Here is a 21629-nt window from a genome sequence, read left to right as displayed (position 1 = left end):
AGTTTTGCATAGCAGGCGGTTATTTATGACTATACCTATGGCTGCCCCAGAAAAACAAGCCAATTTAAATCATCCAGGGCGTGAAACCAAACCTCTATCATTAAAACGTAACCCAGAAACTCTTCAGTGACCTACTGGTCGACCAGTTATGCAATCCGGACCGCAATACTCCAAACCTTAACAGATTACATCTGATGTTGCTGCAAGTGGTGATAGCCGGGGCTTAGCCGGACAAGGATGTAGACCAGATCCATTCACAAATCTCGGCCGTGTTGCAAATGTCTCACCCGCACAACTGTGCAAAACACGGCCGACCGGGAATAATTACACATGCCAAATCCGAGATCAGTCCGAAGCAGTCAGCGGTCTGTTCTCGCTTGCACTAATTGCTCTCGCCGCAAGATCAAATGCTCCAAGACTATTCCCTGCACAGCATGCGTGCGCCAGAGCAAAGCTGCACAATGTCAGCGAGAGCCCGTCGCTGTTGTTTCGAGGCGCTCGGTAGGGCGCTCCAAGGCCTCGACAGCACTGGATGACCCGCCACCTGTACCTGTCCCAGAAGCGGCCAGCGTCGCGACAGTGTCGCCAGCTTCGATCGAGGAGGTACCTACTACTGTTAACCCTGCAGCTGGAAGCACTGCTACAAGCATCAATGATTCCCTACCGCAGATTGATGAGCGAATGATTGAACACCTTTTGGCTTCCCTATCCACGCCCGACACAAGGGTGACCAACGAAGCTGCTGCCATGCTGGAGTTTCTTACCCACGGTCGGCGCAATATTCTCAACCAATTTATTGGACGAGAGTCTATTTCCACCTCCATGACGCAGCCTGTTCAAAAGTGGAATACATTCCTGCCTGTTGAGGATGCTCGCTCACTGCTGGCGATTCATGAGAAGCATTTGACTTGGATGCATAACACGGTACATATGCCAACATTTCTGCGCGAGTTTGATGAGAATATTCTCAAGATTGCATGTGACAGTAATTGGATAGCTCTCTATTATGCTCTTCTCTCCGTAAGATGCGCGCCCTGCTGCTCAACTGGCAAATCTGACACTTCACAAGCAAACGCTCTACCATCTCGACAACGACTACCTGTCGTCTCTACCCCAGCCAATAACAGGTGAGCTGCCCGGAAATCTCTATTCTACAACTGACTGACGTTTCGCCATGCAAGTTGACAGTAAAGCGTCGCGTACTTTGTTCGACAAGAGCAGAGAGATGCTGCATAAAGCCGAGTTCATGGATAAGCATAAGCTGACCTCGGTTCAAACAATCTGTTTGCTGGTTCAGGTTGCTCATAACTTTGACAAGTCGGACTTAACTTGTGTTCTCGTATCCGCTGCTATTCGCATCGCTCAATGTCTGAACCTGCACCGACTGGGACACGATGATCATAATGTTGTCTGCCACAGTGATACCCATAGTGTCATTGACCGTGAGGTACGAAAAAGAGTTTGGTGGTTTCTCGTGCGGTACGACTGGCTGCAGATCCCGTTCCAGAATACTTGCCAGATCCATTATTCGCAGTTCAACACCCAAATGCCCGCTAATTGCCATGATGATGAAGAACGCATGATTAAAGATGGTAGAGTTGAAGTGCATCCGGCTGAGATCAGCACCATTACTACCTGGACGAATTGCCTTGCCCAAAGTAAGGCCAGTCACTTCGACCTAGCATGATAAAGGCTGACAGCAATCTCACAGTGTCTGTCGTTATGTGGAGACATCATGATCACATGTTACGGAAAGGAAGTACAGAGACTGATGATATTGATGGACGATATGATGAAGTTATCCGAGCCGATGAGGAGATCAAGAGCCTGTATCTCTCATGGTCTGGTACGCTACGAGATGTCAATACTACGCCAAGCGACAATCCAGCAACCGATGGTCTGCCTACGGGCCTAATGCCAGCGATGCTCCTGATGAGTATCGCCCAGAAGGTCTGTGACAAGTAATGATCCATGATGTTTACAGCTGACGAGGATATTAGATCTTTATCGTTCATCGCCAATTCCAACTGTCGTGTTACCGTGACAGGCGATACGCGTTTTCTCAGGTAACTGCCCTCGATCAACTCTGGTATAACCACTGATCCGCTGCAGCTGTCGTGTGTGACGATAGCGAAACGAAGCATCGAAGCATTCCAGCGATGGCCCGATTGTCTCGAGGCACGCATCTGCCGCAGAATGTGGACTACGCTGTCCTACATGATCAGCTGCTCAATCACTCTTCTTTTTGCTTTGCTTTTCAAGGCCCAGAATGCCCTCACGCATGACTGGGATAGGCTACGCGGTTATGTCGAGTTTGGGAAAGACTTCCTTGGTAAGGAAGCACAGGCGAGCTCAATCGCCAGGAGAGGAGTTCGATTGCTCGGCGCGTTGATGGAGCTCGAGCGCACATCGGGGTTCTCATCGGACATTGAAGCGGATATTGGAGATACTATACGCCGCGTTGCGTTAGCTGAGGATGACGGCGTTGAAGCGAATCCCGGTGAGGGTTACCAGATGGTCTTTCCGTATGGGCAAGATCTTTGGGAAAGCCTGATGAGGGATCCTACTGAGGGTGAACTGATATGATGTCTCAAGTAGACTGAATTTGAAATGATCATCATAAGTCTATTACTGACGTGATCTCCTGACGCTGGTCTTCTCAAAGCTAAAGTTCCACGTAACCTTGCGAGTCCCCCCAACATCCGAGGATCCCATCCTTCCAACATGCTGCAGTACGCTTGGCGTGATAGCGTACTTCTTTAGGTGATGACTATCGGCGAAATATTCTATGAGTGAGTCGCCAGCAATAGTATCGGACGCGGTGCTCAGGGCAGCGCCAAGCGTGTCAAGATGTTGCCTAGGGATCACTAGGCCCTGTGCGCAACACCCGTAGTTTGGCATCTCATGAACGCCAGTTGGATACGGATTGACTGCGAGACGACCGGCGAGGAAGTACAAGAGGATGAAGGACACTGTCCAGAATGTCAGATGTGGCAGGGCCCAGATGGTAGACTTTGGGTGAAAGGTCTGAGATCTCCGTCGTGTGTCTATAGCCACTACCAGGAGGTAGAGCGCCAAGACGATACAGTATACCGATATCGAATTGACGAGATAGGTCGGCCATTCCTCCGCGTTCCAGCCCATGTATGTTTCGGAATAGAACAGTCGCAGGTATAGCCAATTCTTTGCGTCTTCGGCTCGTTCGAGTTTGGCCAAGGCAGTAGATAGTCGCCCTAGCCAGTTGTGCGCAGCAATGATATCGTCCTCTACCAAAGCAAAATACTCTGCTCTTTGTTCCCGACAAGCAGCCATCAATGTAGCGTAATCGCGGTGGACTCGGTCGTTTCGGGAGAGCTCATGGCTGTGATCCGACGCGACGCTACGGTATCGATCGGAAGCATCGGTTGTCGAAGAGTTGCCGTACAGGAGGACTTCATCAACCAGGCGGTCTAGCCATCTTTTCCCAAAGGCGGGATGGGATGTTGGATCATCGTCTGCCAGTAATACGACGATGTGTATCGCCTGTCTCTGTTCGAGACTGAGACCTTGGACAATCGAGGCCACTGCTCTGGGTAGGAACTGCTGTCGTTCTCGCGTGACACTCGGTATGCCGACACAGATACGCTTCTCTGAGTCTCGTGGTATTGTATTGGCTATGTTGTTGAAAAGGGGGAGTTTCGCTAGCTCTTCTTCTGGGAAGTGTTCGGCAATGTCGAGTAGTTCATCGGCTTGGCGTTGCCGAATATCACTGTATCGCGTCTCGTAGGCTCGTCCCGAGTCATAAAAGAAGGAAGATGGATCCGAGAACGTGTAGAGTCTGCAGATCTGGAACAAAAAGACCCATAAACTAGCCAAGGAGGCGTACACGATCAGTAATCGTCGATTATGTCCTATCAGCATTGTAACCAAGAGTTAAGATAGCCAAAATGCTACACTGGTCAAGTATTGCTTTGTGCATCCTCACAATATTCTTATTGAAAGCTTGAGAAGTTCTTAACTGCCAATTTGGTATGACCCATGCGTCTAGCGGCGGCCGCGCTGTGGACTTGTTGGTCATGATCGACCATTGAAGACCAATCTTCAGCCTTTTGACATGCCCGAACGATAAAATACGAGCTTTGTTAGGCCAGAATTCGTCACTGGTGTTTCAACATATCGTACGGCGTTGTGTGATGTGCATGGGTTGTGATCCTCTGGAGCTACTCGGTGGATTCACATGAAGACGAGGCTGAGATGGAGAAGTTCCTCCAAAAGGAGTAACGCCCTTTGTTCTGTATCTCAGGCGGTCTTTCAACAGCTTGTCGCTAGTTCACTAGAAGCTCACATATCGACTTGACTAACTAGTCCATTTCTACTAGGCATTCGGGAATGTCATCCTAACAAAGATCATTCGTCCCAAGTCTTCACCAAGTTTCGTCATCAAGTCCAGCAAGAGTATCCCCCGCGTCATTGGTCTTCAAGGCCTCGGCGTCCGCGGTATGAGTACATTCCACACTGAGGGTTGTGATCGTGGTTTCATCTACGCCGATGACAATATTCGAAGGATCCGGGTTTAAAACGCGGTATTTAGCTATACGATGTCTAGATGACGTTTGCTTCGGGGCCGTTGTGGCAGTGCAGCGGCCGCTTCTGACCGGTAGTTTGCGGGACGGACTTGCTGAGTAACAAGCTCGGCCCGGTACCACCAGCAAACTCGGGCCGAATCAAAGGGACTGGTTCACGAGCATTATTCCCGTGAAACGGGAGGCGCAGTCAATATGGCTCATTCATGAGAATTGGCAGATTTAAGGCTATAAAAGAAGGCTGTTAAGAAACAACAGAGCGCGTAGATCTCAATCTCGGGCTCCACTATGCTTGCCCTACAAGGCTGGCACCATCGTCGCGAGGACCTTTTGGTAATTCTTGAGTTTGGTGATGGAGCAAAGAAATGCTATATTTGCTAGAAATAAGAATACTTATCACACATTAATACACATCCTACTGCTTCGTTTATGCTCATGCTAGTGGTGCTGCTGAGATTGAGTTACATCCAAGGTTGGCGCATCAACCTCGCAGTAGCCAAGCCCCAAGTCATGAACCTGATCTCCTACACCAGGAAACAAATCGATTGCTAAAAAGTTGGAGGTGACAGTGGAGTGACACCATGTTTCTCGTGAAGAATTTCTCAATATGTCGATCCAGAGGCTGTGTTCAAGCTCATCCAGTCTCGTCACTCATAGAGGCGGCCGACCCGGTTAACACGGCTCAGCCGCACTTCAGGTTCTAGCTCGCCTGTTCCATGAATTTCCAAAGGCTGTATCAAAACAACCTCTTGCGCTTTATCCTCCAGCACCTGATGTTCCTGCCTCTCTGTGAGGTCATCAAAAAAATACCCAAGTCTTTGAAAGACACTGCTGCATTCAGGGAGCCGTCCGCATTTGCGAAAGTTTGTCATATCTTGCTCGCCAGGCTTTTCGATAACTAAACCCAGAAGTCTCAAAGTGTCTGGGCATGAATGCTCCTCAGGTTCCTTGACATCAGAGCGCATAAGTAAGAGACCACTAGCTAGCCTTTTATGTGGCTGGACGAGATCAAAATCAATAGTCGCTTCATACGTGTCTTTGATACACTGAAGACGGCATTCTTGTTCCTTACCTTCGCCCTGGTTGATTTCGATTAGTTGAACAGCGATGGCTTCGAGAGGAAGCCATTCACGGCTTAGCTGGCCGAACCGATCTGGTCTGTTGGGCTCGAAATCATGGTCGATATATCGGGGTTTTGGTAGCGGTTTAGGATTAGAGAGCCGAGGGGCGTCGAGATCAAACCATTCCACAGGGAAGGTGGCACAGCAGATTGGAGACACCCAGGACCACGAAGGTGCGATGTAATCACAAGGAGTCCTTGTAACGAACGAAGTTCTCCAGCAGATAACATGGCTTATATCCTCCCACCGCACAGTACCTGAGGTCGCAATGACTGGCGATGTATGATGCTAAGCCGGCCAAAGCAGGTAATTCATCAGTTTGAACCGATAGCTGTCGTGAGGAATAATCTCTAACTCAGAGAACACCCTTCCGGCAATCTGGAATCTCTCGGCAAGCACAGTACTAGTGCACCATTTTGTCCACCCTCATCACTAGATGGTTCGTGTTCTTCGTGTCTCGTTTCCTGACATATCCAGGTAGTAATAAAATCGCTGAATCGTAACATCCGATTTGAGAGATACTGCTCCTGTAACGTCCAGGCTCGGTTGTCTAAAGCAAATGTTGCTGGGCTAATAAATTTGTCACCATGATGGCGCATACAAATAGTCGTACTCTTTTCATCTGCACTTGTAGTAAATACTCTCAGTTCCCAGTCTGGGAGTTTTCTGGGCGTCAGAAACCCCTGTTGATCATTTGATGCGTTCAAGGCTCCGATGGTTAAGTATGCGCAACGGTATACGCCGGCCATGCATGATGCCTCTCTTGCCCAATCTACAACGTCCTCCTGGATGATGCAAAGAGAGCCAATCCATAAGTACCGGAATCCGAGCTTTTGCGTAATCGTGATTGCATCTTGAAAAGTTTTAGGTATTTTCGAGTCCGACAGAAACCCTGACTTCCTGTCATCCATCGAAGTGCAAGTCGTCATGAAAGGTTTAGAGATACCCCAGCAGTGGCTGAGGGCAATGTAGTTGATGCTCTTAACTGGCTCCACCAGTCTCACAAGGCCTGTTTCCGTGCAGCCTACATCGAGTACTCTCGTTGGAAAGAACTCCGTGTCCTCTTTCTAGCATGTGAGATGAGTGTTGATGCATTCTGCGATCCATGATGAGATTCGCGCCATTGCGACAGACCCCAAAGGATCTGGAAGAATAACAATTTGAGAAGATCCGATTTCATCCGTGTTGTCTAATGTCACGAATTCAGTAGTTAATTCCACAGCTGCTGTGACTGAGTTTAAGGCTTAAAAGGAATTCCTCCGTATCTTATTCATAGTCTTTGTGGTTTTATAAATCGGAAGGCGAGCTTGAATTATCGCTCTCCTCGTATATTTGCCTTAGCTAGGGACAACAGGGCGTATCCGAGCTTCAGCGCCGGTTTGAAGTTTCAATCCTGGTTGAGCTGGCCAATCTGCACGCTGCCTCGCTGCATGGTAAGCACTAAGGTCTTGGCTTTGAACAAAACGCAGCAATCCATTTACAATCTTCAATTAAACATATTCTCTCTCATTCACATGACATCATGAACAGAACATAGAGTGACATCCTGTTAAACCTTGCTGCATGTCTCCCGAAACCTCCAATAAACGGTAGTGAGTTGATCAAGTCCCAAACAGAGACATCAAACCGGTAGCAACCCATGCATTTTCCCCGGGCATAAGCTTTTCTTCCCCTCCTGGCCCTACCATCACTTCAAATACAGAAATCCCCTCCGCAGCCTAAAAGAATGTTGTCCATTCGACGATCCAATGCCCTTTCCGGTAAACTTTCCCCATTTCAGGATCATGGTGTAGGAGCAATCAGAGCCGTTTGAGCACAAGCAGCAGAACAGACTCCAAATGCACTATTGCAAGCTGCAATCGTCGCTGGGGCCGTGGCTCCAGCAGTGGCTCCCCATGTCGCGCCGCCTGCAGCGTAGCAAGCCATCACGACGGAGGCGCATCCTGCTTGACAGACGCCGTATGCGATCGGGCCTGCGCGTGCGGTCGTCGAGAAGCCAGCGATGGTTGCGAGAAAGCTTATCGCCTTCATGTCAATGCTGGGTTTCTTGAGAGGTGCTATGTGACTATTGATGCTGTTGAAGTAGATGGTGACGAGGAATGTATAGGTTGAGCTATCGATTAATAGTGGAGAAGACCATCCAAGTCAGTCTGTCAAACCTGAAGGCTGATAGATTGCTTTTATTGGGGCAGATAGGATGGCCTAGAAGCTGTCAAGGAAATGAGAAACCGTCTTTCAAGGCCCCTTATTTATGTATGGAATCGAGGGGTGACGATAACGGTCGGCCTCCCGCATCAAGCTACGTCATGGAGCATCTCAGCTGAGGCCGCAAGAATTAAAGAGTTACTACTTAACAAAGGAAATATTTTCTACTGTTTGAGTCCAGGTGAGATTTTGGTCCCGAAAGTTTGTAGCTGCTCGCGTGGATTTTGGACGATGGTGATCAATGAGTGGGGCATCTCACACAGAAGCACTATCCGTAGCGTCGCATATGTCCAATGCTTAATTTGCGAGAGAATTGGAAGTATCCTAGTCACCTTTCTGGACTCCCTATCAAGAGATTATTCGGTGCGAAGTACATTAAACCGTGACTCGTCGCTCCGTGCACTGAGATTACTGTGAAGACACTGACTGAGCTAAAGCGAGAAAAGCAAGAAAGCCTAGCCTAATTTTGACTATTTTCCCCATTCGTGCGACTTTCAGCTTCGTTTGATCACGTCACAATATGTTCTAGATGTCGGAAATCTCATCAGGGGTCTCGGATAAGAAAGGTTCATAACTCTTGGGAATATGTTGTGCCACTGTGATCGCCCCAGTTGGCTAACTTCGTGTGGCGAGCCTGCTCTCACTCCGCTTAAGGGTAGATTATCTCGTCCCACTTGCTCGTGGCTGCCCGATATGTTTCACTTCCATTTCCTGCCTGCAAGAATCTACTTCTGGAGGCTAGCTTCTGGCCATGGGTCAAGCTGCGCGGCCCGGCCCGACCTAGCTCTTGCTAAGTACACGGCTTTGTAATGATGCTGGGTTTAATATGAAGCTTTTTCTCGAATTTCAGCCCATTACTCAACTAATTTCTTGTGATGAAAGCCAGGTCATAGATGAATGAAGGGCCTGATTCTGGTGCAATGCCCCTATGAAAGTGAAACAGAAACTGGTCTAGACCTGATATCATATTCCGCTAGCGACGCCACGCCCAGTGATGGCTGACAGGAAGCCAGCTGAAGATGATACTAACTCGGCTCTTCGGAGCTAGCCAAGCATGAACAAAAATGTTTAAAACCCTGGGTTTTCTCCTCTGATATCTAATTGTTCAATTCTCACTCTTCACTCATCAATCATCATGCCTCCTGCCGAGAAAGATCCCAACGCCAATGGCAAACCGTCAGACGACGAGGCAGTCATTGAGAAAGCCAAGAAAGAATACAACAAGCTCAAAAGCAGATTCGACTTGGGTAGAATCATTCCCAACGTTATCCTTCCTGCCCTTGTTGGCGCAGCTGTTTGGGCACGCCAACCTTCAGACAATCAGTTCACAGCGCCGCCCGCCGCTCTGCGAAAGTGCCTGGACAGCGTCTGTGCCGGAGCTGATAACTGTGTCAGGTACCCAGCCAGTGGAGAAAACCGCGAGTACTTCCAGTGGGCGTCGCCCTTTAATTTGGGACGCATTGTTCTACCTGCTGCTGTGGTGAGACCCAGTACTGATGAGCAGGTTTCGGGCTTCGTTCGGTGCGCTGCTGATAGCAACGTCAAGGTTCAGGCCAGATCTGGCGGTCACTCATATGCGTAAGTTCGACTTCCATCGTACTTTCTCTATACTAACACTTGTCTAGGAACTATGGTATATCACTCAGCACAATTCCTTGCTTCGGAAGAACATAACTGACTTTGCTTAGGTGTTGGAGGGTATAATGGCTCTCTCTCTCTGTTGATCTGATCAACTATCGCTATGTTACACTCAACAAGACGACTTGGCTCACCACTATTGGCGGTGGCAGTCTACTTGGTGATATTGATGATCTACTCGACAATCAGAAGGGCAACCGCGCGTTTCCTCACGGTGTTTGCCCTGGAGTCGGCATCGGCGGACACGCGACCATTTTGAGTCACAGCTGAAGTTCTGACAAGCCCCGGGCCGTACTGATAAGCTTGCAGGGTGGTCTTGGTCCTTCGTCGCGCATGTGGGGAGCCACTCTTGACCATGTCGTTGAGGCAAAAGTTGTTACTGCCAACGGAACTATCGTGACCGCAAGCGAAGCCAAGTATCCCGATCTGTTCTTTGTGAGTATCAGATTCCACTTACAAAGTGTCTTCTAACCGCCAACAACAGGCCATTCGCGGAGCAGCGGCCGGTTTTGGAATCGTCACCCAATTCGTCATTAAGACCGTTGAGAAGCCGAAAAAGACGTTACACTTCACGCATCGCACCCCGTACACCAACTCAGAAGGCATTGTGGAGCAGTTCAAGAGATGGAGAGAAATGGTAGCCGATAAAAAGCTTGACCATCGCATTGGAACAGAATTTGCCCTTGACCCCGAAGGCTCAAAGATCACAGCAACTTGGTTCGGAACCAGGCAAGACTTTGACCAGTCCGGCATCGCAGAAAGGCTTGGTCTTAAACTCACCCCGGTCGAATCCAGTTGGGTCAATACGAAGCGCTGGCAATACGAGAATGCAGTGTTGACACTTTCCGACATCCCAACTGAGTTCTTTTCTCGAAGTCTCGGCTTCACCGCAGACGATGCGACGTCGTTCAATGCCACGGAAAGGCTTGTGCAGCTCATCGCTGCGAATAAGAGTCAATCCAAACTCAAGTGGTTCTGCATCTTCGACGCTACAGGTGGCAAGGTCGCTGAGCCAGCCATGGATTCAACAGCATATGCCCACCGAGACAAGGTCATGTTCTACCAGTCTTACCTGTACAACATATGGGCACCATTGACCGCTGATGAGAAAGGGCTCCTCAGTGGTATCCACGAGACCATCGTAGGCGGTATTCCAACTAGGTCACCCAGCACATATCCCGGATACATTGACCCGCTTCTCGAGAATCCGCAGGAGGCTTACTGGGGTCCAAACCTTGACCGCCTTGAAGCGATCAAAAGAGAGTGGGATCCCGAGGATGTCTTTCACAATCCGCAGAGTGTTCGACCTGCAAAGCTTAAACTGTAGGTGGAAGCACATTTAGAGGTAGACGTGGTGGGGAGAAATGGTATCTATCCCGAATGTACACCAGGGTGACTTATCGTAGCGTGCATAAGTAGTCTTCCTTTGTCATTATCTCATCAGTAGCAGCCTGTTCTCCGTCTAGATATGAACTAAGACGATTCCAGAGGTTTTCTCCCATAGACAAAATAGCTGGCGGCAATGTTAGCATATTCTGACGAGACCCGCTTCATCAGCACTTACATCGGCCAATACGCATGGATTTTGGGATTCTGCAAATCCTTTCTCACATGCGCACAAAACACCCTCGTCTCCTCAGTCGACCACCCAAGCCCCCTCGTAAAATATGCCAACGACAGCCCATCCAACCCACCAGCGATATTCGCACAAGCCCAAGCCCCCAGCTCCTTGAACTTCCTATCCCTCGGCCACGGATTCGTCGGCCACTTCTGCTGCACCTCGACAATATCGACAAACCCAGCAGCAGCGAGATAATCCTTATACTCTGTTGTGGGGAATACAGGACGACCGAGGTTCTGACCGGCTTCGAAACAGGATTTGCACCATTTAGAAAGGTAGCTTTCTGGGTGGAGGGTTCCGTCGTCGGAGCGCGCTGGAAGGGACATGTCTTGGAGTTCGAGGTAGCCGCCGGGTTCGAGGTTGTCGAAGGCGACTTTTATGATTTGGGGGAAGTCTGTGAAGCAGCCGAGCATCATGCGGGCAAAGATGAAGTCGAATTTCTGGGTCCAGGTCCATTCTTTTTCGAGGTCATCTATTTCGAAGCTCACATTTGGTGGGACGCTGCGACGCGATGTTAGTAAAGAAACTGTAAGAGGAGGAGAAAGTTCACGTACAGAGCTGGCTGAATTGGGCTGAGATCAACACCAATCACCTATAAAGTTAGCGACTGTATACTCTGCGAGCGACTTATCTACCTGGGCTTGAGGGTTTGCATCAGCTAGACATATGTTAGCGAGAGATGGTCACATATCGCAGATGAATAACGAACCGTAGTCAATGGCCCATGAGCCAGTGCCGGTTCCCATATCAAGAACACGTTTCGCGCCTTTCGCTTTGGGACATACAGCGAGGTCTCCGTCGAGCGTTCGAACATAAAGCTCGTGTTGTAAGTCTAGTCACGTCAGCATTGCTCTCACAATTACAAGTCACGACATACCCAGTCTTTCATTCTCTTCCTTTCATTCAGTCAGTAACATTCAATATGCAAAATACCCGATCCGGTATTGGGTCTGTTGATCAAACCTACTTCGTCATTCGGCAGGACATATTCTATGACTTGTCAGTTTTTTGCTACCGATCGGCACGAGATTATCTTACTCCCGCTACTCAACGCATGATAGCTGCGACCATTCTCCTGTCGATACGCCAAAATACTCGACGAAATTGAAACAACCGATGGCTCTATTTCCTATACATCATCACAATTACGTCACTTTGAGGCTCCGTCAAAGCGTAAAGGCGACCCATAACAAAAGCGAGTCATCGAAACATACCTCGCCAATCGAAGAATCGGCATCGTCGTCGTCACCTGCAGCCTATGCACGTCAAATCAGACCCCGCTCATGCACGAAAATAGAGGGGTAAATGATTATCTCACGATAGCATCTTGGATTTGGATAACAGGCTCTGGGGGCGGAGTGCTACCCTCCTGCTGGGAATCTTGAAGTGCCATCGTCGATGGGGCCAGAGTGATTGAGCTGTGGATCACGAAGGATTGATTGAAAGGAACCCCTCATTCTTCATTTTTTTTTGTGCCGGGCCGTTCCTTGTGTAGCGTGATGGGCTCTTCTGGATCGGAACGTGGCTTTACTGATGTTCCGCCAATTGATTTGGGCGCGGATGCGTTCCGAAATGCGCCATCAACGCGCGGGATCATGTCGTTTAGGGGTCTTGGTCCGCTGTTTGCGGTACAACTCCACTATCTGACTGCTGTACTGAAAAAGCAGGGACGTGTTAGAGGGGCTGTAGTGCATGATATGAGTGGCTTTTATCAACGTCAGGTTCGGTAGCGTTCATGCGCCCTCAAATACACATGATCTGATTGGACAAGGTCCGGTGAGGAGCTGCGCCGTTACAGGGTATCTTAATCTTCAACGGCTTCGTCGGCTGATTAGTCAATTGCTCCTGAATGAAATGGTTTCTCTTCCTTCGCCTGTTCACTGTGGCTTGATACACTCCTCAAACACTGTTCAAGATGACTCTTGAAGGCGATCCCTCTGCAGGCTTTTTGCGCGATGTTTTGCAGAGCGTTACCGACCATCCTCGAGCCGTCATCGCTACCGCGGTTCTTGGGCTAGTGGTTCTCTTCGTAGCTGACACGTTGCGCACATGGTACCGGCTATCACATGTTCCCGGTCCATTCTGGGCGGGGTTCTCCAAAGCTTGGATGGTGAGACAATCCTTCAAAGGGATTCAACCTTATGCGATTCAACAAGCCAATGAGAAATATGGTACAAGACTAAATGTCGCTTTTAAAAAGACTAGCTAACACTATTTTCAGGATCTCTCGTGCGCATTGGGCCCAATGAGCTAGCGACTGATGATCCCAAGCTGCTCAAGCGGATGATGTCAAGTCGCTCTGCTTATACAAGAGGACCTTGTAAGCTCTTGCTATCTTCAGTTGATGGGTAGATGTAATGATGAGCTGACTGTTGAGGATAGGGTATAATGCTCTTCGTTTCGAGCCTGGAAAAGATAACCTTTTCTCCATGAGAGATGATGACGCCCATGCAAAGCTGCGCAACAAGATGGCCGCTGGCGTAAGCCCTCCAAGATGATAAGCACCGCGATACAAAGCTTAACTGTTAATCTAGTACTCCGGCAAAGAGAACGAGTCCCTCGAGCGCACCATTGACGAACACATTGCCAAACTCATCAACCTCCTGGAAACAAAGTATCTCTCAACAGACAAAGACTACCGCCCAGTGGACTTTGCTCAAAAGATCCAGTTCTTCACTCTAGATGTCATCAGCGATCTTGCATTTGGTCAAGCATTTGGGTACATGGAGCAAGATGATGATGTCTTTGACTTTATCAAGATCACAAAGTCTTACTTCCCTGTCACGTTGATCATGGCAAATATCCCATCGCTCGTGTCTCTGCTGCACTCAAAGCTATTTAGTGGCGCGTTGCCGAAGGAGAGTGATAAGCTTGGCTTTGGGGCTTTCATCGGGTAAGTTCCCTTAGATGAATAAATTATAGAAGGCTGACGTTTGTAGCGTTGCCAACAAGAAGGTCGCAGAACGATTTGCGCCAGGTGCTCAATCTCATCCAGACATGCTGGGATCTTTCATCCGTCACGGTCTAACCCAGGAACAAGCTTCGCGAGAGTCCCTTCTCAACGTTGTCGCTGGAAGTGATACCTCAGCAACTACAATCCGCCTCATCATGCTCAGTCTCCTAAGCAATCCCATCATGTACCTCAAACTTCGAAACGAAATCGACGACGCAATCAAGGCCGGAAGTATCTCATCACCCATCACCGACGCTGAAGCGAGAAAGCTTCCTTATCTTCAAGCTGTTATCCAAGAAGGTCTTCGCATTAAAGCCCCTGCAGCTGGCCCACTGTTCAAGCAAGTTCCACCTCAGGGCGATGAGATCGATGGCAAGTTCATACCAGGTGGAACACAGATCGGACAATCGCCATTTGCTGTTTATCACTCCAAAGAGATCTTCGGTCAAGACGCGAGTCTCTTTTCGCCTGAGCGATGGATTAATGCCGACCCAGCGAAGTATGAGGCCATGGCTGAGGTTGTGAGTCTGGTTTTCTCCACTGGAAAGTATCAGTGCCTGGGTAAACCTGTTGCGTTTATTGAGTTGAACAAGATCTTTGTCGAGGTAAGTTCCATCGCTGTTATCGATACAATAGAGACTAACCAGGCCGAACAGCTGTTGCGACGCTTTGACTTTTGTATGGCTCGCCCTGAGAGACCACTTCATATAATGAATGCTGTGAGTTACCTGTCCATGATCGACGTTGCGGCGGCTAACTGGTGAACTAGGGAATTTGGCTAATTGAAGATTTCCCCGTCCGCGTTACACGACGCGAGATCTAAGGACAGGAATCTACGTATCAGTAATTAATATGGACCTACTCATTTTTCGGAAACCAAAAGATCCAACGAAAAATACCAGGAGAGCAAAGTTAAAGTAGTTTGCGGGTTTCTGGTGAACAATGCCAATATGATAATCAAGTTATTTACCTTGAAGACCAAGTCTATTTTCAGCGTCATTCCTTTTCGCTTAAATCGCTTCATCGGAGCCATGATTGGCTCGAGGTTCGTAGCGTTCTAGACCGTTGTGAAGGATTCATCGATAAGATTTAACTTGGGGGCTAGTACCTGGGCTATTGATCCAGCTGAGGCTGATCGTCGATAGCGTCAAGCCTCGACCTTCCGACAGCTCCAGTGAGTCCCTCATATACATGTACTTGTGGACCACGTCAGACTGACAACAGGTGCTTCTTCTGTCGAGAGTGTGGCATTGAGCATTTCTGCCACCGCTCCAACGACCGCTGTCGCCGCTGAAACAACAACCGCTACTTCTGCCGGTCTGTCGTCTACCTTCGCCTCTACTGTTGGCGATGAGACTACCACAGAGGCTATAGAGACGGCTACCACCACTGAAACGTCAGTGACTGTCGATTTCTCAACTACCATTGAGACAACTGGCACTGCAGAGACCGCCACCACTGACGCTATAACCACTGCCGCCACTACGACTGCAGAGACAACGACAGCCGATGCCACCACCACAACCGCAGATACCTTCGTCCCAATCCCAACATTCGACGTACTCGCTATCGGCGCTCAAGTCGACGGCCAAAAGCTCCGCGGTCACGTAACAACAGACTATGAAATGGGATGGAATCTGGACCGTACACCCCCAATCCTCGCCTTCTCCATTGACCCCGACACAAACCAGGTCAAGGAAGTTAATGGAAACTACCTCTGTCTTCAATACGGCGATCCTAACGAAGACTATCCCAACTTTCTTAAACTTTGCGACCCCGGCAGTGTCACCAACATCGATATTGGACTTGGTATGGTTACTTGTGAGCAGACTCGTGATCGCAGGCTTGAGTGCTCGACCCCAGCTGCGCAGTGTGTGGAGGATGATATGACCAGGATGGTGACTTGTTCGGCGCTCCCTGGGACATTTACGGGCTTTTATACATATTCAGGTATGTCGGAGGGTATCACTCTTGTGATGGGGCCGGAGAGTAATGGCCCTACTGGCACTGCGTACCAGTCTGTTGACTTGGGAATTGAACCTGCTTCTCAGTAATGATAGCAACTGGGATTGGATTAATTAGTCTTTTCCTGATTATCTAATTTGAGTTGATATTATGTTTATCTTTACTTTAAAACCCTAACTTTAAAAGAATCCCTTGAGTGCCCTTTTAGTATAGTCTAGCGCTTTTGACTTGTAAACCTCGTTACGGCGTGCTGTTAGCCTCTGATCTATTGCAATAACTGTGCCTTGAAGAGTCGATAGCGCCAAGCCCTTAGCTAACAGTTCCAGAAGAGGGAAATGAGCAGCTGCAGTAGCCCATCGATCAGCGTATTCAAAAACTGTTTCTTTTCTTCTCTAAAACTATTATTTTTTCCAACTTTCACCACTCATTCATCATTGCGACATGCGTTTCAGCCATGTTTGTTCTATCGCCCTTGTGGCAAATGCTGCTATGGCGAGTGTTTGCAAGCTTCGGTCGAGGGCCACGAGTAAGTCATCGCCAACAGAAGATCGCAGTGTCAGAAATCTTATTTAATTCTTAGGCATCGCATTGGCGGAATCTCGCACGACAATGATCTTTACTGAGACTCACACCGTCGATACTACCAATACTGCGACTGTCGATGTCTCTGCCAACACAGCCACGTCTACTGTTGGTGGCAGCGCGACAGCGGATACGACAAAAATCGATTGATACACGTCAGACATGCTGTCTGCTGCAACTACATCAACGATCGATGCAACCGAGATTACCACCACAGCTGATGCCACGACAGCTGAGTCAACTATAACATCAGACCTTCCTACAAGCGTATCAGCATCCGAGCCCTTCGAGACATTCGACGTCCTTGCTATCGGCGGCTCCATCAATGGACAACACATGAAGGGCGGAGCAAATGAGGGCTCAATGATGGGATGGGATCTCACAGGCACCGGGACAGGCCACATGCCTCCGTTCACCATTGAGCCCGGCACAAACTATGCCAAAGTGCTGCGCAACGATCTTTACATATGCATTGGATACGGAGACGGTAGCGAGCCCAACTTCGTCGCGTCATGCGAGCTTTTTACCAGCGCCGACCCTTCCACCGGGTCCCTCACATGCGAGCAGACCACTGATCGAAAGCTCAAGTGTTCTGTGCCAGGCATTCAATGTGTCTCCGAGCCGGATATGGTGTGCACGCCGACTGGTGGAGACTTTGATCACTTTTACACTTATTTTGGCAGAACGGATGGGCTATGGCTTGCTATTGATTCGGTTAGTAATCCGACTTCTGGTAGCCCTTTTCAGCCCATCGAGCTTGGAATTACGCCAAATGAGTCTAAGTAGAGGCTTTGGTGTAAAGTCTGGGAGACATTAATGTGGCATAGATGGGGGATTTCGTTAACGCATCTTGGGCTAGGGTAAGGTAGTTAATGATTGTGTGTAAATAATTAATATGAACTCAGAAACACTATTAATAACTTTTTTGGCTTCTATCTACTTAGATCAGGTTTATGAGTAGCCAGCTCACTCCCAAAATCACTCCCTTTGACTGAATCGGCAATAATACAGCGCTCGTCACTGTCCCGACTTGCTTCTGTTTGTGGTCCACCGATAGAAACAATTTGTTCAGATCTAGATGCGTCGCTCTTCCAAAGACCTGGACGAGGGCTTTGAGCAGCTATATCTGACAAGTTGTAGCCCTTTGCAGGTCCACCTGGCCCTGTGTAGTATAAGGAGCTCTTCTTGGTCGATCCGAAGATGCGAGGGAAGAGTTTACCCATGGGCTGTCGTAGTACCGGCAGACATGCAGCGATGATGCCGAGGTTAGCTTCGATAAGGGTCCATACTCCGCGATCGATGAAGTTCCACGTCATGTCTTTCTTGTTCTTGAGGGAATTTGACACAGAAGTCACTCGGAGGATCGATGTAATAGTGACACTGTGGCGCTGGTAAGTTCTTGTTTGAAGGCATTGGATCTTGGTACTTACAATCCACCTAGGAGAAAGATGCAGCAGAGCAGTAGTTTCTCCCGTCTACTCGTCTGAAGCCGCATGATCGGCATAATAGGAAGAGCCAAGACCATAACGTCGGTCAAGATATTGAGAACTGCATAAGCAACCCAGAACTTGTTTGAGTCGATACACTTGGCATCGACAGACTTGTCCCATGCGCCTTTGATAGGGACGCATTGCCAGATCGTCGCTGCGATACCACCAATACTGTATCCCACCACGACGCCTAACACCACAAAAGACCAAACACGAAATGATTTCGTGACAAATAGTCGGAGATATAGCAGAATCGCGGCGACTTTGTTGAGGCAGACGGTTGCTTTGTATGGTGTCTGGGCGATGAAGAACATTTTCAACGCCATTCGAAGATCGGGCTTTTCGAGGTCGTCTTTGTGCATTCCGTAGCCATGGTGGATCGCAAGCTGTATGTACGTCGACAGAAGAACAGACGATATCTTGGATATTAAGTTATGGTACTCTTTGGGGTAGTAAATAACTTACTAGCGAAACAATAATGGCAACGTCGTCAGATCCTAGTTTGTGTATTGAGTACCGCGCAATACATCTCGCAACAACAAACAGACCTGATGAAATGATCATTACCAAGGATGTGATGTATAACTTCCAGCCATGATTGTCGATGCCATCGGCGGGAAATCCCATGCCTCTGTCAATCATCTTTGCGGCTGCATCCTAGACGGACGGGCTAGAGTGGCACTTCGAGAGGGGCCAAGGAGGACCCCCAGTATATAAAGTTGCGCAGACATCGGTTCCAACTGCGCGGCACAGCCAATGGTGCAATAGACCTATGTCACTCGGCACATAATGATATGATGCGAACCGGTACTGCTACATGCAGTGCCGGGCCATCGTAAGCTGCTTCCAAAGTCTCGAAGACTTGCTTCCGGAGATAACGGAAGTGTACCGCATTGTCGGCTCAATACAGTAGGTACAGAGCCACGACAGGGCCAACGAAGAATTCGTAGCGACCATCCTGTCTTGGTAGTGAGGGAATAGAATCAATCTCCGAAGAAGAAAGGATGAACGGTCCTTTTGCCTGCGATCCGGGGTGAACCAACAGTTGGTGGTGTCATTTCATGCAGGGGTGAGGCACGGCCTACTGTTTCCCGGAGGCTGGATAATAAAGACTGGTAATGAACCATTGAGGTATGGAAAACACAGAAATAACAGTGACAACTACATCTGCGATTACAATGCTCCCACGGTCGAATGGCAAGAAACACGATTCTAGGAGTTGACTTGTAGCTTCATTCTTCATCCCATCGTTTGCGGGGCGTGCCCCTGTCAAACCGTTGATCCGGAGAGGTCGGCCGCTAAGTTCATCCTGACCTGGTCACATCCTTTGTGGATTCCTATTCAGGGCACTGCTCCGATGCGCGTCCCAATGGTTAAATAAAGTTCCCAAATCTCCCCAGCCCAACTTGAGACAGTGACTTTGCTTTCTGTCACCCCTGCGCTACTGCACCTCAACATGTACGCGGTCAATTGGGCTTTTGCATTCGCATTTTGGGCAGGTCTGGCTGCTGCAACACCGAAATGCAACCCATCCAAGTACATCACTGTCGAGACAGCGAATGGACCCATTACTGGCCATGTCGCGGATAATTCGCCGTGTGTCGTTGAGTATCTGGGTATCCCGTATGCGAAACCGCCGGTGGACAAGTTGAGGTTTGCGGCTCCTCAGCGAATCACGTCTTACTCAAAGAAGCCATTCAAGGCGGAAAGCTTTGGATACGATTGTCCATTGACGGCGAGTAAGAAGGTTGATTATCCTGATATGACGCCTCAGGCTCAGCAGATCATTTCATACTTTGCAAGCGCGGCGGGAACTCCTCAGAGTGAGGATTGTTTGACACTTAATATTTGGTCAAAGGCCACGCCTAACTCAGCAAGGGCAAACAAGCCCGTATTGGTCTTTTTCTACGGTGGCCGTAAGTTATCAGGAGATCCTCTTTGTACTCTGAAGCTAACCTAATGGTACAGGATTCGCTATTGGAAACACCGACAGTCCTTTCTACAATGGCAAATACTTCGCTGACGCAGAGGATATCGTCGTCATCACCGTCAACTACCGCATCAACATCTTTGGCTTCCCCGGTGCACCCGGGGAGACTCAAAATCTAGGTCTGCGCGATCAACGAGCTGCTGTTGAGTGGGTTCGCGACAACATCTGGAGGTTCGGCGGTAACCCTTCAAAGATCACAATCGCTGGCCAATCTTCTGGTGGCGTAGCTGTTGACTACTGGACATATGCCTACAAGAAGGATCCGATTGTCAATGGAATCATCGCTCCATCGGGCAACGCTTTTAGTTTCCCTGTCAACTCCGCTGCCGTGCAGGAGAAGAATTGGGATTCAGTTGTGTCAACTGTCGGATGTAACACTACCAGTGATGTAATGACTTGCATGCGCAAGGTTGACTGGGAGGATATAAAGAAGGCAGCTGCTGGTATCAAGCCTGCTGCTAGCTCCAGCGTCCTCCGATCCATCCCTCCATTCTACCCCAAGCCAGATAACGAGATTGTCTTCTCAGACTACGTTAGTCGAACCAAGAGTGGAAACTTTGTCAAAGTTCCCATCCTGTTTGGCAATAACAATAACGAAGACGGATACTACCGTATTCCCGCCTACGGAAATGGAGTTGTTCCTACCGACGCCCAAGTCAAATCATTCCTTCTCGAATCCTTCACCTGTCCCGTATCCTACCAGGCCAAGGCGCGACGAGATCACAATGTACCGTCGTGGGCGTACCGATATCTGGCAGACTGGGATAACACGAGATTGTTCCCTACAAGTGGCGCGTACCATGGTGTTGACCTGCACATGATCTTCGGCGCATCTGGCGATGTCAGTGGTATTGAGCCATCTGCAGACCAGAAGAGACTCACCAAGATCATGCAGCATGCTTGGTTCTCTTTTAGCGACGATCCATCATCTGGTCTGACTAAGCTTGGTTGGCCCAAGTTTGATCCGAACCGTAATACATTAATTGAGCTGGGTAAGGGTACGAAGCCCCGTGTCGACTTTGTGAAGCCTTCTGTTTACGACGCTGCTTGCTCAACAGTCACGATGGGGGCGCTTTCGACTTCTTCATAGGATAGAATACTTTTGTCATACTTTGGTGTTGAGTTTGGAAATTTGAAAGTAGTACATAGTCCAAGCAGCCCTCGAGCTGCTCCTCCATAATGGTATTAAGCGATGAATTCCAAGTCCAAAGTAAGCCCCTCTACCGACAAGAATGCTTTGCGGGTTGTCGCTAGGCTCATACCATATCATAAGACAACACATGGCGGACAGTCTTATGTCCCCCCAGGGAGCAAGAAAACCTCTGACATTAAACTAAGGTATCGACAATATCTAATCTAAGCTCCACTAAATCCACAATAAATTTACCTCAGTCTTTTTTGTCATTTAGGATATGCCCGCGGCAAGAAAACTTAAAATCTCTATCCTAAAAGATCTCTATCCTAAAAGAATAAAAGACTTAGGCAAGTTTAGTATAGATTTA

The 21629-nt window shown here is 48.8% G+C and overlaps 8 protein-coding genes across 8 annotated transcripts; 4 read left to right on the top strand and 4 right to left on the bottom strand.

Moving 5' to 3' along the window:
- Nucleotides 1-273: 273 nt before the first annotated feature.
- Nucleotides 274-2657, top strand: FOXG_14518 (uncharacterized protein). The gene is made up of 6 exons (XM_018394573.1): nt 274-1020; nt 1070-1127; nt 1182-1658; nt 1712-1950; nt 2001-2066; nt 2113-2657. The coding sequence occupies exons 1-6, from the start codon at nt 331-333 to the stop codon at nt 2584-2586; spliced, it is 2004 nt and encodes a 667-aa protein (XP_018254087.1). The 5' UTR covers nt 274-330; the 3' UTR covers nt 2587-2657.
- Nucleotides 2512-3937, bottom strand: FOXG_14517 (uncharacterized protein). The gene has a single exon (XM_018394572.1). The coding sequence runs from the start codon at nt 3898-3900 to the stop codon at nt 2629-2631; it is 1272 nt and encodes a 423-aa protein (XP_018254086.1). The 5' UTR covers nt 3901-3937; the 3' UTR covers nt 2512-2628.
- A 1272-nt stretch (nt 3938-5209) lies between these two features.
- On the bottom strand, nt 5210-7714 carry FOXG_21570 (uncharacterized protein; the record flags this gene model as incomplete). The annotated part of the gene is made up of 2 exons (XM_018401914.1): nt 5210-5971; nt 7517-7714. 2 exons carry the CDS (start codon nt 7712-7714, stop codon nt 5210-5212), a joined length of 960 nt encoding a protein of 319 aa, XP_018254085.1.
- A 1309-nt stretch (nt 7715-9023) lies between these two features.
- On the top strand, nt 9024-10853 carry FOXG_14516 (uncharacterized protein; the record flags this gene model as incomplete). The annotated part of the gene is made up of 6 exons (XM_018394571.1): nt 9024-9466; nt 9514-9521; nt 9577-9586; nt 9679-9754; nt 9836-9961; nt 10011-10853. The coding sequence occupies 6 exons, from the start codon at nt 9024-9026 to the stop codon at nt 10851-10853; spliced, it is 1506 nt and encodes a 501-aa protein (XP_018254084.1).
- On the bottom strand, nt 10836-12676 carry FOXG_14515 (uncharacterized protein). The gene is made up of 10 exons (XM_018394570.1): nt 12466-12676; nt 12362-12403; nt 12186-12276; nt 12115-12137; nt 12025-12043; nt 11857-11979; nt 11783-11805; nt 11702-11739; nt 11091-11648; nt 10836-11039 (listed from the first exon to the last, which is right to left on the bottom strand). Exons 1-10 carry the CDS (start codon nt 12538-12540, stop codon nt 11000-11002), a joined length of 1032 nt encoding a protein of 343 aa, XP_018254083.1. The 5' UTR covers nt 12541-12676; the 3' UTR covers nt 10836-10999.
- A 386-nt stretch (nt 12677-13062) lies between these two features.
- Nucleotides 13063-17433, top strand: FOXG_14514 (uncharacterized protein; the record flags this gene model as incomplete). Its single annotated transcript, XM_018394569.1, has 9 exons — nt 13063-13318; nt 13369-13467; nt 13530-13627; nt 13682-13932; nt 14087-14705; nt 15226-15274; nt 15325-16150; nt 16518-16591; nt 16865-17433. The coding sequence occupies 9 exons, from the start codon at nt 13063-13065 to the stop codon at nt 17431-17433; spliced, it is 2841 nt and encodes a 946-aa protein (XP_018254082.1).
- A 146-nt stretch (nt 17434-17579) lies between these two features.
- On the bottom strand, nt 17580-18801 carry FOXG_14513 (uncharacterized protein; the record flags this gene model as incomplete). The annotated part of the gene is made up of 3 exons (XM_018394568.1): nt 18603-18801; nt 18078-18556; nt 17580-18027 (listed from the first exon to the last, which is right to left on the bottom strand). The coding sequence occupies exons 1-3, from the start codon at nt 18777-18779 to the stop codon at nt 17580-17582; spliced, it is 1104 nt and encodes a 367-aa protein (XP_018254081.1). The 5' UTR covers nt 18780-18801.
- A 652-nt stretch (nt 18802-19453) lies between these two features.
- On the top strand, nt 19454-21557 carry FOXG_14512 (uncharacterized protein). Its single transcript, XM_018394567.1, has 2 exons — nt 19454-20053; nt 20106-21557. The coding sequence occupies exons 1-2, from the start codon at nt 19594-19596 to the stop codon at nt 21215-21217; spliced, it is 1572 nt and encodes a 523-aa protein (XP_018254080.1). The 5' UTR covers nt 19454-19593; the 3' UTR covers nt 21218-21557.
- Nucleotides 21558-21629: the final 72 nt, after the last annotated feature.

The sequence above is a fragment of the Fusarium oxysporum genome, chromosome 12 (genome assembly GCF_000149955.1).
Source record: "Fusarium oxysporum f. sp. lycopersici 4287 chromosome 12, whole genome shotgun sequence".
Taxonomy (NCBI): Eukaryota; Fungi; Ascomycota; class Sordariomycetes; order Hypocreales; family Nectriaceae; genus Fusarium; species Fusarium oxysporum.
This window is presented reverse-complemented; position numbering and strand designations above follow the sequence as displayed.